Source organism: Vanacampus margaritifer, chromosome 1 (assembly GCF_051991255.1).
Source record: "Vanacampus margaritifer isolate UIUO_Vmar chromosome 1, RoL_Vmar_1.0, whole genome shotgun sequence".
Taxonomy (NCBI): domain Eukaryota; kingdom Metazoa; phylum Chordata; class Actinopteri; order Syngnathiformes; family Syngnathidae; genus Vanacampus; species Vanacampus margaritifer.
Genome location: NC_135432.1, coordinates 3489958 through 3503678, shown reverse-complemented (window position 1 = coordinate 3503678; position 13721 = coordinate 3489958). Strand labels below are relative to the sequence as shown.

At 43.6% G+C, this 13721-nt stretch overlaps 1 protein-coding gene across 6 annotated transcripts; it reads left to right on the top strand.

Moving 5' to 3' along the window:
• The first annotated feature begins 51 nt into the window (after positions 1-51).
• arl13b (ADP-ribosylation factor-like 13b) lies at positions 52-13462 on the top strand. Of its 6 annotated transcripts, none has more exons than XM_077546007.1 (10): positions 52-594; positions 6886-6956; positions 7034-7283; positions 8142-8247; positions 9597-9799; positions 10017-10131; positions 10219-10360; positions 10524-10646; positions 12590-12658; positions 13239-13462. In XM_077546007.1, exons 1-10 carry the CDS (start codon positions 536-538, stop codon positions 13250-13252), a joined length of 1152 nt encoding a protein of 383 aa, XP_077402133.1. In that variant the 5' UTR covers positions 52-535; the 3' UTR covers positions 13253-13462. The 6 variants fall into 6 exon arrangements, with proteins under 6 accessions (XP_077402133.1, XP_077402108.1, XP_077402115.1 ...); XM_077545982.1 differs by having other exon boundaries at positions 13102-13462; XM_077545989.1 differs by having other exon boundaries at positions 12832-13462.
• Positions 13463-13721: the final 259 nt, after the last annotated feature.

The window sequence follows — 13721 nt, the reverse complement described above, 5'->3', positions numbered from 1 at the left end:
AACAAGATGAATCCCTTTCAGGATTTATTTGACGAGGGACTATGACGTCATCACGCCTGCATCCTAGCAACAGAAAAGAAGGCGCAGCAAAGCGGAAGGAGGCTAATTGCTAAGTGCCTCGTTCGCAATGTAAACATGTTACTCGTTTTGGTATTGCGCTCTTTTAAAACCCGACTCGCAGTTCATGGTGAAGCCAACTCTTAGTCACGAGGTAACTGAAGTGTGTCGAATTTAAAACAGTGTGAGTTCAACAGTCTGTGGTTACCATCAGCGCGAAGCGCTAGCGTGAGCTGCAGTTAACGGTTTTCTGAATTTTTGGATATGAATTCTACGATTGGGGCTTCGCTTTACTTGGACTCTCACCTGCTAGGTTACAAGTGGAAGTGATGTTAAGCATTTAAATGGCTGCTCATGCTATCGAAGACTTCTCATAATGTAGTTAGGGTAACGGTCGCCACAACGTGACTGAAAAGTGGTGGTGGGACTCCTGAGGCTCGATGACCACTTGACTGCAGACGCCCGCACTTGGCCTGACATGTTTAGCCTCATGGCGAATTGCTGTAACTGGCTGAAACGCTGGCGAGAGCCGGCAAGGTAAGTCGTTTTACCTTATAAAAATGTACATCACTGATAACTATAACCAGTGCCAATACCACTAGTACGTTTTGATACGCAAAAGCCGAAAAACACTGACAGATAATTATAAGGCAGTGGTTATTTTTGCCATGACCGGCAAATCTCTGGCTCTGATTGGTCAATCGCCGGAGCAATTTTAACGTGATGTGTATGCTGATGGTAATCTGTTATTTTGCCGTGAGTCATGTTTGACACACTTCTAGCTTTTATCACAAAGTTTTCTTTTTGTTTTGCTACCACAAATAAGATGTTATTGGCCGTACCAGCCTAACTCATAACTAGGGATGTAACGATAACGGCAATATCGTGATATTGCGATTTTAAAACTGCCACAATATCGTCGTCGTCATGTCACGATATTAAAAGCAGCACATTTGTTAAAAAAAAAAAAGTCAGGTTGACTTCCATTTGTGCATTTTTGCAGTTCTAGCATCCTCTGGTTACTACTGGGTAGTTTTTTAGTACAGTTTAACTATGTTTAAAATCCACGCCAATTGTCATGAAATGAAGTGGAGGAACTCAATGTGTGCGTAAATTAGCAAGTAAGTACCTCAATAAATAAATTAAGCGTTATTAAAGATTGTAGGTGGTTGATATGCATTGCTGTCATGTCCAAAAGCACAAAATTGTGCTTTTATTTTTTTAGTATGAGCTCTTTTTTTTTTTTTAACTCTTTCACTGCCACTGACGTTAAAAGACATCAAGTAAAAACCTACGGAGGGCCGCCAATGACGTTAAAAGACGTCATCCAATTTTTTATTTTTTTTTGAAACGGGTCCAGGCAAGCCTTCCGGAGCTGTGGTGAAAGTTTCAATTAGGTCTGTTGTGCCTAATGACTGTTTTTGGCCCCTAGAGGGCAGCGATGACTCTCTTTTGACAAGATTGGGTGGGCGTCAGTAGAAGACGCGAGGCGGGGCTAGAGGGTTGAGGGGACATTGGCTGAAGAAGCCATAATGGCGGCCGCTTGCAAGCAGCTCACGGTCGAGCCGTTTTTTTCAAAGACATCGACCAACGATAAAGAGCACATTGATGATGACGATGATCATCATCGATGATGATGATGGTGACTCCGAGGTTGACGGCGAAGTTGGAAGCGCTGACGCGGCGGCTATGACGACGTTATAAAGGTTCACGGGCGAGCGATGCTGACACCGGAAAACACGGAGCACAACGCTCAGGCGGACGTTCAATCGGACGACGAAGAGTGCCCCGAGTCCAATGCATATTCATCGGAGGAGTGTGTACAGTCTGCTACTTGCTATTTATTCCCCGGAAAAAAAGGCCGTCAAGAAAGTGTAACGTTTGCACGCGAAACGGACAAATGCGAAAGTGAAACTGATCTGTTGTGCGAATCGTGGTCCCTCTCCTTGCACGCAGGAGAGCGTTATAAAAAGAAAAACCGTAGTTGAAACATCCACATAATTGTAAGTAGTACCACAGTTGCACAGTTTTCTGATGAAAGATGAGAGTCCAATCTTTCATTTGGTAGTATGTGTGTTTCCATAGTCCAAACACAACATTTTCTGTGGACCTTGAAAGATCCGTCAAAATGCTTAAATCGGCTGGCACTGGCGACATCCCGTTTCTGAAAACGTCTGGCAGTCAAAGAGTTAAATATATATATATTTTTTTATAAAATTATGACCTCCTCACTATATCGTGATAATTATCGTATCGTGTGTTTATATCGTGATAATATGATCTCTGTTGGGGTTCGGGGGGTGCAGATTAACGTGAGAGTAATTCAATGACTTCACAAAATGGACAGGGAGGCAGGGAATCGAGTCCAAGCAGAAGGCGCTTGGTCCGGTGCTTCGGGAACCAGGAGAGCAAGCAGGCGAGAGTACAAACACAGCTGGAGCCAGTTAGGATGATCTGGGTGAGAGCAAGACGAATGGGTGAGCAACAGGGCACTTAAAACAGGAGTAACAATATTGGCTGGATGCGACTGACTGAACGACAAGACGATCTGGCGCCGAGGTGCAAACCAGGGATGGCTTATGTAGGTTGGTTGTGGTGATAATGATTGCTGACACCTGGCCACTGCCTCGGCTGCGTCTCCTTACCCTGATTAACAGCACAAGCGCGCACACACCCATACGGGGAAAAAAGGAAAAGGGAAGGGGCAGGGCTCATGGGGAAGAGGCAGGAGCCCTGTACCCCCACCGCCCCACATGGGATGCAGAAGGTTGAAGTCTCGGATGAGTGACTTGTCCAGGATCTGGCAACTCGGGATGCAGCTTCGCTTCCCGGGCCTGTCACCAGCCCAGTCAACCAGGTACTGGAAACCGCGGCCCCAGCGGCGGACATCCAGAAGACGGTTCACGATGTAGGCGGGATGTCCGTCCACCATTCGCGGAGGGGGAGGCACAGGGAACGGCAAAGCCAGAGGTTTGGACGTCTACGGCTTTATTCGAGACACATGGAACGTAGTATGGGCACGCAGACTGGCCGGCAACTTGAGGCGTACAGCACAAGGATTGATTAATGCGATGTCGTAGGGGCCAATGAAGCGTGGAGACAGTTTCTGGTAGTCAACCTTCAGAGGGAGGTCCTTGGTGCTTAACCAAACATTCTGGCCTACCCTATATAGAGAGGTGTCAGGGAGGGACGCCGGTTGGCGTGTGTCTGTGACTTCGCCGAAGCATCGATTAGGGCTGCGCGAGCACGTCTCCAGATGTTTTAGCACCGTCTCATTTGGGCCTGGACGGACAGGACTGCCAGGTCCTTCTCCTGGGAGGGGAAAAGGGGAAGCTGGTACCCTAGAGAACAGCCGAAGGGAGACATGCCCAGGGAGGCGTTTGGCAGCGAATTGTGAGCATACTTGAACCAGAGTAGCTGGGTGCTCCAGGTGGAAGGGTTGCTGTGTGACATGCATTGGAGGGCGGTCCCAAGTTGTTGGTTGGCGTGTTCTGTTTGTCCGTTGGTTTGTGGATGGTAACCAGAAGACAGGCTGACGGAGATGCCAAGGGCAGAGCATATGGGCTTGCAGACAAGTGAAGTGAACTGGGGACCACATCCTGTGGGATGCCGTGGATGCGAAACATGTTCAATCATGCGAATCAATAAGTTAGCGGTCTCTGCGGCAGAGGGGCGTTTGACCAAAGCGATGAAGTGGACGGATTTGGAGAATCTGTTGACATTTGTGATCGTATGACTGTGTTACCTTTGGATGGAGAAAGGCCCGTAACGATGTGGGACCAGGTGCACCTGGGGACTGGCAACGGGCGGAGGTATCCAAAGCTTGTCGACGTCTTGTTTCGGGCACATATCGTACAAGACGCAACATACAGCCGAGTGTCCGCCCCCATGGTGGGCCACCAGAAGCGCTGGCTCAGGACAGACAGGGTCTTTCTAACTCCAGGGTGGCAAGTGAGATGGGATGGGACTTCAGTACCTGGGGGCGAACATGGTCTGTGACAAACTGGATTCTCTGGGATCCGGCTGTCTGCCCCATGCGTTCTTGACCACTGTCTCGATTCCCAATTCCACTGATCCCACAAAGCAAGTTGGTGGGAAGATCGGTTCTGGATCCTCCTTGCGGGACAGGGCATCAGGTTTTGTGTTTCTTGAACCTCGGACATAAGACAAGGTAAAACGGAAACGGGCAAAAAAGAGGGACCATCTAGCTTGCCTTGGGGTTCAATTGTTTGGTGGACTTGAGGTACTCCAGGTACTTGTGGTTGGTCCATACCACAGATGGCTGGTTCGTCCCCTCCAGTAGGTGGCGCCACTCCTCTAAGGCCAGTAGTTGCGTTCTGCGGGAGAGAGTTTGAGGGAAAAGTAGGCACATGGGTACACCCGTCTTCGGTTAGCCGTTGGGACAGCACGGCCCCCACTCCTGTCTCTGAGGTGTCCAGCTCCACTACGAACTGCCGTGAGTGGTCACGGTGGATGAAAACAGAGGCAGATGTGAACCGGTCCTTGAGGTCGCTAAAAGCGGAGTCAGCTTCTTGCGACCAGAGGAAAGGAACTGCAGTAGAGGCGAGAGCTGTACGTGGGGCTGCGATGCAGCTGTAGTTCTTTATGAACCTTCGATAGAAGTTTGCAAAGCCAAGGAAACGTTGCAATTGTTTGCGGTTGGTGGGCCTTGGCCACTCGGAGACAGCGGCCACCCTGGCTGGGTCCATATGCAACTCCCCTTTTGCGATATTGTAGCCAAGGAAGACGGTCTTGGGGACATGGAATTCACATTTCTCGGCTTTGACAAAAAGAGCCTGTTCTCCAGGAGCCTCTGGAGCACGAGTCGCACGTGCCTCACGTGCCTCACGTGCCTCACGTGCTCGGATGGGGACCCAGAAAAAATCTGAATGTCGTTGAGGTAAACAAAGACTAACTTGTTTATCATGTCCCACTTATTAGTGGTACAGTAAAGAATCACTGAATTCAATGTAAATAAAATATGTGAAATATAGAAATTTGTTGTTTAAACAATCAAGTACAACTTGAATTTAACTTGCGATAAATTTTAATAAAAATATACTTTTTAGGAATAAAAACATGACCCTCATTCTTAATTACCACCTACTGCACTACTTTGACTAATTTGACAATAATGGAGGGCAACACCTTGTTCCCATCTTCCATTCAGGCATTTGGTAAGATTGTGCCGTTTGTAGGTAATTTTATAAACCAGTAGTGGGACAATTCATTGATAAAGAGACATATAAAAGCTGTAGGAAATCATAACGTGAGGATCAAGATTTACGCCCAACCCACGTGGTACACGTGAGTCATCCAAGCCTGTGGATTTAGTCCGAAATCCTTATCTAATCCCTCAGCCCGGTCTGTTCAGCGAGACTCACTCCTTTGACACATTTCTCGCGAGGGGCTTGCAACGGACAACGTGACGTGTTGCGTGGTCGCCGGTAGTGGGTGCTCGTCATATCGGCTTTCCGTGGATTGACATTATGAAGCTGCTCTGATGAAAGCCAACTGGCGCCAGAGGACGTTTAGATGGATTTAACGCTTGATGTCTATTAGACTCAAGGGTCGAAGTTAAGTATGAAGAATGGAGACAAATGCACGTGGAGTGTATGTGATGACTGTCATCGCCTTGGAATTGAATGCATCCATGCATCCTTTGTTGGCTATAAATGTATACTGTTTATATTTGTCACTTGATGAGTACACAAGAGGAGCATGTTTGAGCGACAAACTGATTGTTCATTCAGCGCACATTCGTAGCATGGCCATTACGGCTAAAAATGTCGAGTAGTGCTTTGAGATGTGAGTTTAGTTTGTTTGGTGGTCATGCTCATAACTCAACATCATGTCTCAAATTACCTTTCCCCATTGAAATGAATGGGGGCTGGGCAATAAATCAAATTAATTTGATTTATTTATCGTCATTTTGAAAATGGAATCATTTTGAAAATGAACTGTTGTTCTTATGTTCTGTTACATCCAGATGTTATTGTGAGTTAAAATTTTCCACAAGTGGCAGAATGCTGGATGGCTGCTTTACAACACATGTTTACAATAGCTACCAACTACTTAATTGTGGCAATTAACTCATTCACTCCCAGCCATTTTCATTGAAGCAACCCCCTTCTCTCCCTTCTGTTTAACTTGATTTTGACTGTTTTTGCAAGGCCTACAGAATAGTGTGTTCTAATGCTACAAAAACATGGAACCTACCAAAAGAATGATTAGAGCCTCTTCTTTCATCAGGAAAAAAATAATATTTGTATCTGTTTCCGTTTTGCAGCAATTATCATTAGAATATAGCCATGTTTCATCATTATTCACAAACCTGTTGAAAACACTGGGGAAAAGAGCTTGTGGCAACATGGCCTTGGTTGATCTCTTATACTCTACTGCCACCTACTGGATTTTTTTTTTTTTTTTTTTAATAGCTACCGTTGCTTTAAGCAACCTCTTTAGGTCAGAGCCTGCATCAAAGCTTTCTGTATGCGCTAGCATTAAAAAACAAACTTATAAATACGTTTTTGGGACCATGAGAGTATTTAAAATGGAACGCTTTTATACGTTTTTTGGGAGCAAACTATGAATATTACGTTTCTGCTAAAACTGATTTAGAATCACTATACATTATTGTTGTCTGAACATTTTGCACAGGAATTATTTTTGAATAAATGAAACCCTTAAATAAACATTTGTTGGGTTTATTAGATTAAAATTGTAGTCTTCCTAAATGAATGCGATTTTTATTTTTGGGCCATATTGCCCAGCCCGAGCTTCCCCTAACAAGTTGGAAGAGGATGAATCCTCTTTCTTCTTCTACAGAAAAGTGACTCTGGTGATGGTCGGACTGGATAACGCAGGAAAGACCGCCACAGTTCGAGGAATCCAAGGAGGTACGGACCTGGTCTACTCGCCAGTGGTTTTCATCTGTTTCTTTTGTCTTTGTTCAACCTTTGACTTTGCTTTCCAGACAATCCCCAGGATGTTGCTCCAACCGTGGGTTTTTCGAAGGTTGACTTGAAGCAGGGAAAATTTGAGGTCACCATCTTCGATCTGGGTGGCGGCAAGAGGATCCGCGCCATCTGGAAGAATTACTACTCGGAGTCACACGGCGTGGTGTTTGTGGTGGACTCCAGCGACGCGCAGCGGATTCAGGAGACGCGGGAGACCATGGCGGAGGTTCTGCAACACCCGCGCATCGCTGGGAAGCCTGTGCTTGTGTGAGTGGAATGCGACGGAAATCCCAATTTTTTGATGTTGGTCTTTCAGGGCTTTTGCTGCCTCAAACGGAGGTCGAAGTGCATGTGTTCGCATGCTGCGCCCCACCACGGGCTTAAAGACGCACCTTTTTCTTTGACGGCTTTTGCTCCATTTGAATGTTATTTTTCATAAAACATATATTACACTAAAACGCTGTTTGACATAAATGCAAAAAAAAAAAGATTGTGTACAGTTAAAAGGCAAAGTTGATCAAATTTAACTTAACAAATGTAATCGTGTTAAATGGTTGTTAGTAATTTCTCATAAAAACTCATTTTTTATTTGTTAAAATGTTCTGATGCACTTCTTGTAGTCCATGGAAGCTTTCACCTTCAAAAGTAAAAACAACAAAGTATTTATTTTATTTTTATGAACTTTTTGTAGCCTTTACAGTAATCTATTCAGCATTCTTCTTTTTCTGTGACTGACTTAAGAAATGAAGGCTGAAATTACATCAATTACAGTGACTTTTTATTTATTTTTTTAAATGTAATTTTACTATTGTCCGCTTCATATTTTTTTGTGCTTGGTGACAGGAGAAACACTACTTATCTGCTTGAAAAACCCCACAAAATTGTCAGGCACATTTGCCATTAAAAAAAAAAAAATTCCATTACTTGCGGCTGTTCTGGAGCAACTTTGTAGCGACAGCGTAATACTGGACAGCCAACAATGCCGGTCAACTAATAGCAGCGTTCATGATTTCACAGGTTTTAGAGTGAAAGTAGCCTTAAAATTGGCACAGGTGGATTGGCTCCAACTTTTTTTAGGCAGCAAAAACCTTGTAACTTTCACTGAGTTGTTGTCTCTGCTTGCAGACTTGCCAACAAACAGGATCAGGAAGGAGCCATGGCGGAAGCGGACATCATTGAGAACCTGTCGTTGGAGAAGCTCGTCAATGAGAACAAGTGTCTCTGTCAGATCGTAAGTGTTTCTGCACCTGCTGCCGAATGGACGTTGAGTGGCACGAGCGCCGCCGGTTATAGAAACTCTTGGAATCCAGTTCTCAAGGCTTTCAATAGCTCCCAGTCGACTGGAGAATAGACTTAAAAGTGCTGCTACTGGTTTATAAATCACTAAATGGCTAAATGGTCCTGAATACATTAAAGTAGTGCTGTCGAATATTTGTAGAATCGATTAATCGGATTCATTTTAATTTAGCATTAAAGTGTCTTACAAAAGCCTTTTTACCCTGATTACTGTTACTGTCGTACTTCATATTTGTATAGTGGTTTGAAAAAAAAAAGGGGGGGGGGGGTTGATGTTGTACTGTTACCCGTTCTGTCATTGTTTTCCAAAGTAAAAAAAGATATTTACAAATGCCTTGTTTTGATTCAACACAGAAGATAATCAATCTTCTTTAATGAAGGACTACAGAAATTAGTGAACAATTACGGTTGATATGCTGAGATCAGAGGATTTGGACAATAAAAAAAAGAAAAAGAAAAAAGAGGCTTACACGATTATTAACTCTCATTCACTCCCAGCCATTTTCACTGAAGCCACCCCCTTCGCTCTCGGCTGTTTTACTGGATTTTGACTGATTTTGCAAAGCCCACAGAATATTGTATTCTATTGCTATAAAAACATCGAACCAACCAAAAGAAAGAGTATTAAAAAAAAAATGAGTATATTTGTATCTGTTTCCGTTTTGCAGCAATTATCATTAGAATATAGCTAAGTTTCATCATTCTTCACAAACCTGTTGAAAACACTGGGGAAAAGAGCTTGTTGCAACATGGCCCTGATTGATTTCTTATACTCTGCTGCCATCTGCTGGCCGTTTAAAAAAAAAAAATCATAACTACCATTTCTTTAAACGATTTCTTCAGGCCAGAGGCTGCATCAAAGCATCTGTACGTTTTGGAACTATTTAAAATGAGCAAATGAGTTCAAATAGTTGTCGAAGAATTTGATCATTGATTAATACTTGTTGATTCATTGATTAATTTTGACAGCCCTACTTTAAAGAAATGTTAATGGAATGTAAACCCATCAGGGCTTTGAGGTTTGCAGATTCGGGTCTAATAGAGGAGCCCCGAGTTCAAAGCAAACATGGTGAAGCAGTATTTAGCTGTTATGCTGTATGCAAATAGAATGCATTTAGGTCAAAGTTAAAATAATATTACTTTCCTTGCCATATGAATAATGTCTTTCAAATCATTTTTAAAATCTTGTTTTCTAAAATGTTGTTCTCGCACTGAATGTTATTTTAATAAGATACTTTTGATTTCTTTACATTGCTTTTGCATACTTTTGTATTCCTCTCCCAGGAGCCGTGCTCTGCGGTCTTGGGTTACGGCAAGAAGGTTGACAAGTCCATCAAAAGGGGTTTGAGCTGGCTGCTCAACAACATTGCCAAAGACTACGAGGCCATTACTGAGCGCGTGCAGAACGACACGGCGGAGCAGCGTGCGCAGGAAGAGCAGGATAAGAAAGAAAGGACAGAACGAGTCCGGCGGATCAGAGAGGAGAGGTGAGCAAGATGGACTCTTTCCCTTGCCAAGAATAGAAGACAATATCTGTCCTTGTTCTCGACAACCAAAGTGTAATGAATCCCCCCCCCCCCCCTTCATCGCTTCGAGGGTAAACACAGTTGACCCGAGCATATTATTTTCTTTAACTAACATTCCTCCCAAAGATGTGTGTATGAAGATGCCAAAAGGTTAATACATTTTTTTTTCTCTCTCTAGAGAACGGCAAGAGAGGGAGGAGGCCGAACGAGAGGGCAGGCAGATCTGCGGAGAGGAACCTGATGAAGTAAACATGCTCAACCCCTTCCAGCCGATTGAAAATGTCATCACCGAGGTGCGAAAAGTCTGCCAAACATGAAAACAGGGCGGCCATGTGATTGCCAGCAAGACCAATTTCTCTTCCATCATAAATTGTATTCAGAGTGGGGATAAAGAAAGTGCAAAAAGGCAGCAAGAGCTGCAGGGATGCACCATCAACAGTCTGAAGGCAGACGGCGAATGCGAGGACGAGAATCAGGAGGAGACGCACGACGCCAGACAAACACCCGATCATTCCAGCTCAAGTGAGTGCATTCGGACCACGCGCCGCCTTTGAAAACGGCTTCAGATTTTCGTTGGGTTTCATTTGGGATGCACACCAGCTGTTAGCTTACATTTGAACCAAGAATGAGATGAAGGCGCTGGTGGGCACTTTTGAAGAAGTCATTTGTCAACATTTTGTCACAGGCACGGCCACTGAGCAAGGCAAGAAAAAGGTGAGAAAATTGTACCTAAAGAGGAAGCACCGCGTGGACCCACTGAATACGGAGGAGGGGCAAGCAGAGCGACCGACCCCTCCACCACTTCCAAGTGAGTCTTCTCCACTTGATTTGCACTGATGATATTTGAATTTGGGATTTTCTTTGTCTGATGAAACCAAGAAGGGAGCAAGTAGCTGCTGTTGCCTTTTACACTGTCAAGTGTTCGCATTAGTTGTTCAGTGGTGCCCTGAGATTTGAGTTGAATTCTTTCCATGACCACGCTTGTAACTCAAAGCAATCATATCTCAAATTTGTTTTCCCAACTCTAGTACTCTTACAAACTAATAGTACTCTGTAGGGGTGTGAATTTCCTAGTACCTGGCAATTCGATTCGTGTCACGATTCGATTCGATACCGATTAATCCCGATATGAATCTATAAATTGATTATTGCGATTATTTTATTTTTTTTTACTCAAATTTAGAAAATTCTAATCAGTAAACTGTAAGATTTGTATGAAGATGTATTTATTTATGTGAAAATTCAGGCTCATAACTGAGCAAACTGCATTTGGCAAACGGTTTCATGTTTGAACAGCACTGACATAAAATATTAAGGCTTAATGTTCCATTAATATAACATGCTTAATGTGTGAATCCTAACCCTAAGAAAGACGTTTTGTTGAATATTCACCCCAAAAATTGATGTTTAAAAATCGATTCGGCCGCATATCGAATCGATTCGAGAATTGCGCACTGTAAGATCGCGATATATTGCAGAATCAATTTTTTTTTAACACCCCGAGTACTCTCTAATATTAAACTTCTTTCTTTATTTGACAACAGTAATGACAATCAAATAGAAGGCAGAGAGATAAACAGTTTTTATCCCGTTGGTTTTTTTCTGCTTCAATTCAATGGGCATGGTGCTGCTCCTTCTGGTGTGCGCGCCTTGACCACCTGACAGACGGACATGCATTGAGATGGTCACAACTGCTCAGTATGCCGCAGAAATGTTAGTCATTTTTCTCAAAGAATGTAGAATAGATGTCTGTAAACAAACATTGTTATATGAGTGCGGTTTCCATCCACTCATTTTTTTTCTTCAAATTTTCAAGAAATGCAAAAATGAACTGAATGGAAATGCTAGAAATTTGAAAAAGGGCCCAAAATCCCCCCCCCCCCCCCAAAAAAAAAGTTTTTACGCTTGCAAGAGGTGGATTTTGAAGCGTATCGGAAAAAAAGGAAAATGTTAATTTTGACAATGGTAAACACATCGCACATTTTGACCAGATATTACGTCATGTTTGTAGTCCCAAAGCAATGGCGGACAAGGTATGTTTGGGGGGGCGACGAAACAGAAATATTTTTGGAATTAATTCAAGAAGCCAATATTAATGCAATTTTAGATGGAAAACAGCAAAGAAGTGCTACGGGTTGATCAAGAATTACAAAAGCACACTCATATGACATCATCACACGGCACAGTCGCTTCTTGGTTTTCTTCTTCTTTTAAATTCTTTATGGTGGTATACCGCCACCTACAGGGTGGGAGTCCCCTCTCAATATTTGCAAAAGAAGAACGGATGGTCTGTTTGCACATTTTCATTAAATTTGCTTAAAACATTTGAAACGATTGGATGGAAACCCCATGATTGTCTCTTGTGTGACAATAAATTGCAATCTATTCTATTCTATTGACCACCATTTGCATGGAAAAACATTGTATCTCATGGCACCACTGTACTATATGTGTATTTATTAGTGTGTGTATATATTTGTGCCAATGTGTTTTTATTGAGCCGTGGGACATACTTTACCTTATAAAAATTTCACTGCATACCACCAAACCTAAATGTCACAAAAAGTATACAGTACACATGACAGTATAGTCAAGTAATGATGTTATTGTCTTCATTTACTCTCACGTGCATTTGCTTTGTGAATTCTGGACCTATTTAGTGGTTGGGAATCACAACCAAAAGCTACATTATTTTACCTGATAAATCTTTCAATGTTCTACTGCCCCACCTCCCCCCCTCCCCTATTATAGTTGGATGGGCGTCACCTAAAGTTTCTCGACTGCCCAAACTAGAGCCTCTGTGGGATTCAAAAGCCTCTGGTAAAAACAGCCGCGTTGAACCCAAATTTGTCATTTCATTCTTGAACAACTTCCATCTAATCAATCTCATGCTTTACAAACAATGATTGACTTTTCTTTCTTTCTCATTCACTAACGCTTCCAAGTGTTTTCTCTTCAGAGTAATCACGGGAGGGCTGTTGTTGTCATTGTAGGCGACAGTTCAGTTTGGGACTGCAGAGGAAACACTGAATCCGAGCTTTAACTCTTTATGCCGCTGACCCTCCACAGCGTTGGGCTTGATCATCTCTAACGACTTGTTGGTCTTAACATCCATACATCCGTCCATCCGTGCATCCGTCCATCTCCATACAGCATCTCCACCCTTTGAACGCATTCTGCTCGCCATCGTGTCACGCATGCTTTTATTTCACGATTCAGCGGCCGTGTAATAATTTAGCCAAACATTCTCTTCCGCTCTACAGAGTTTTCCAAGAAGCCCCTCCCACCTGTCGCAAATAAGCCACAGCCTAACAGTGACATCCATGATGTGGTTTTGTAACCTCCTGTGCTGATCGGGACCCCCAAATCACGGCTCTCCCTTTTTGCTTTCTGTCCCAAGCAAGTGGAATGTAAACAACAGCCGGCAGCAAATCTGGGCGGAAAAAGCAGCCTGGGAGCTCGGAAGTGCAACGTCAAAGAGAAAGGAGCAGCACGGAGAAGGAGCCCCTGCTCAGACGCCACCAAACTCTGCTTTCACAGACTGGCAGGAAATGTCAACGTTTACGATACAATTGTTTATTCATGTACCATATGTTTTTACTGTTATTAAAGAAAATGAAAACAGCCGCGTCACTGTTTTGTGATGGATACGGTGTCGGCACATATCCGAGTACTTCCTGGTTGTCATCTCATTGACATGACACCAAGATGGAAAATGCCGCATTATGAACTCGGTGTTAAATCCTTTGATCCGAATGACATCTCTGCCTGCTCTTACACTGCGTCGATACCTTTGCTGTTATTGGGGCTTAAAAGCGTTGCCTGCAGGGGCAAGCATCGATCTGCGAGCGCTTGACGTGAGCACGTGTAAGCCTCTGGTTCT

What these genes read in the sequence shown, in the direction of transcription:
- arl13b (XM_077545982.1), top strand. Translation starts at nt 536, where the DNA reads ATGTTTAGCCTCATGGCGAATTGCTGTAACTGGCTGAAACGCTGGCGA. An exon ending in AGTTCGAGGAATCCAAGGAG is followed by an intron (nt 6,957 to 7,033) that starts GTACGGACCTGG and finishes TTTGCTTTCCAG; the next exon opens with ACAATCCCCAGGATGTTGCT. An exon ending in GCTGGGAAGCCTGTGCTTGT is followed by an intron (nt 7,284 to 8,141) that starts GTGAGTGGAATG and finishes CTCTGCTTGCAG; the next exon opens with ACTTGCCAACAAACAGGATC.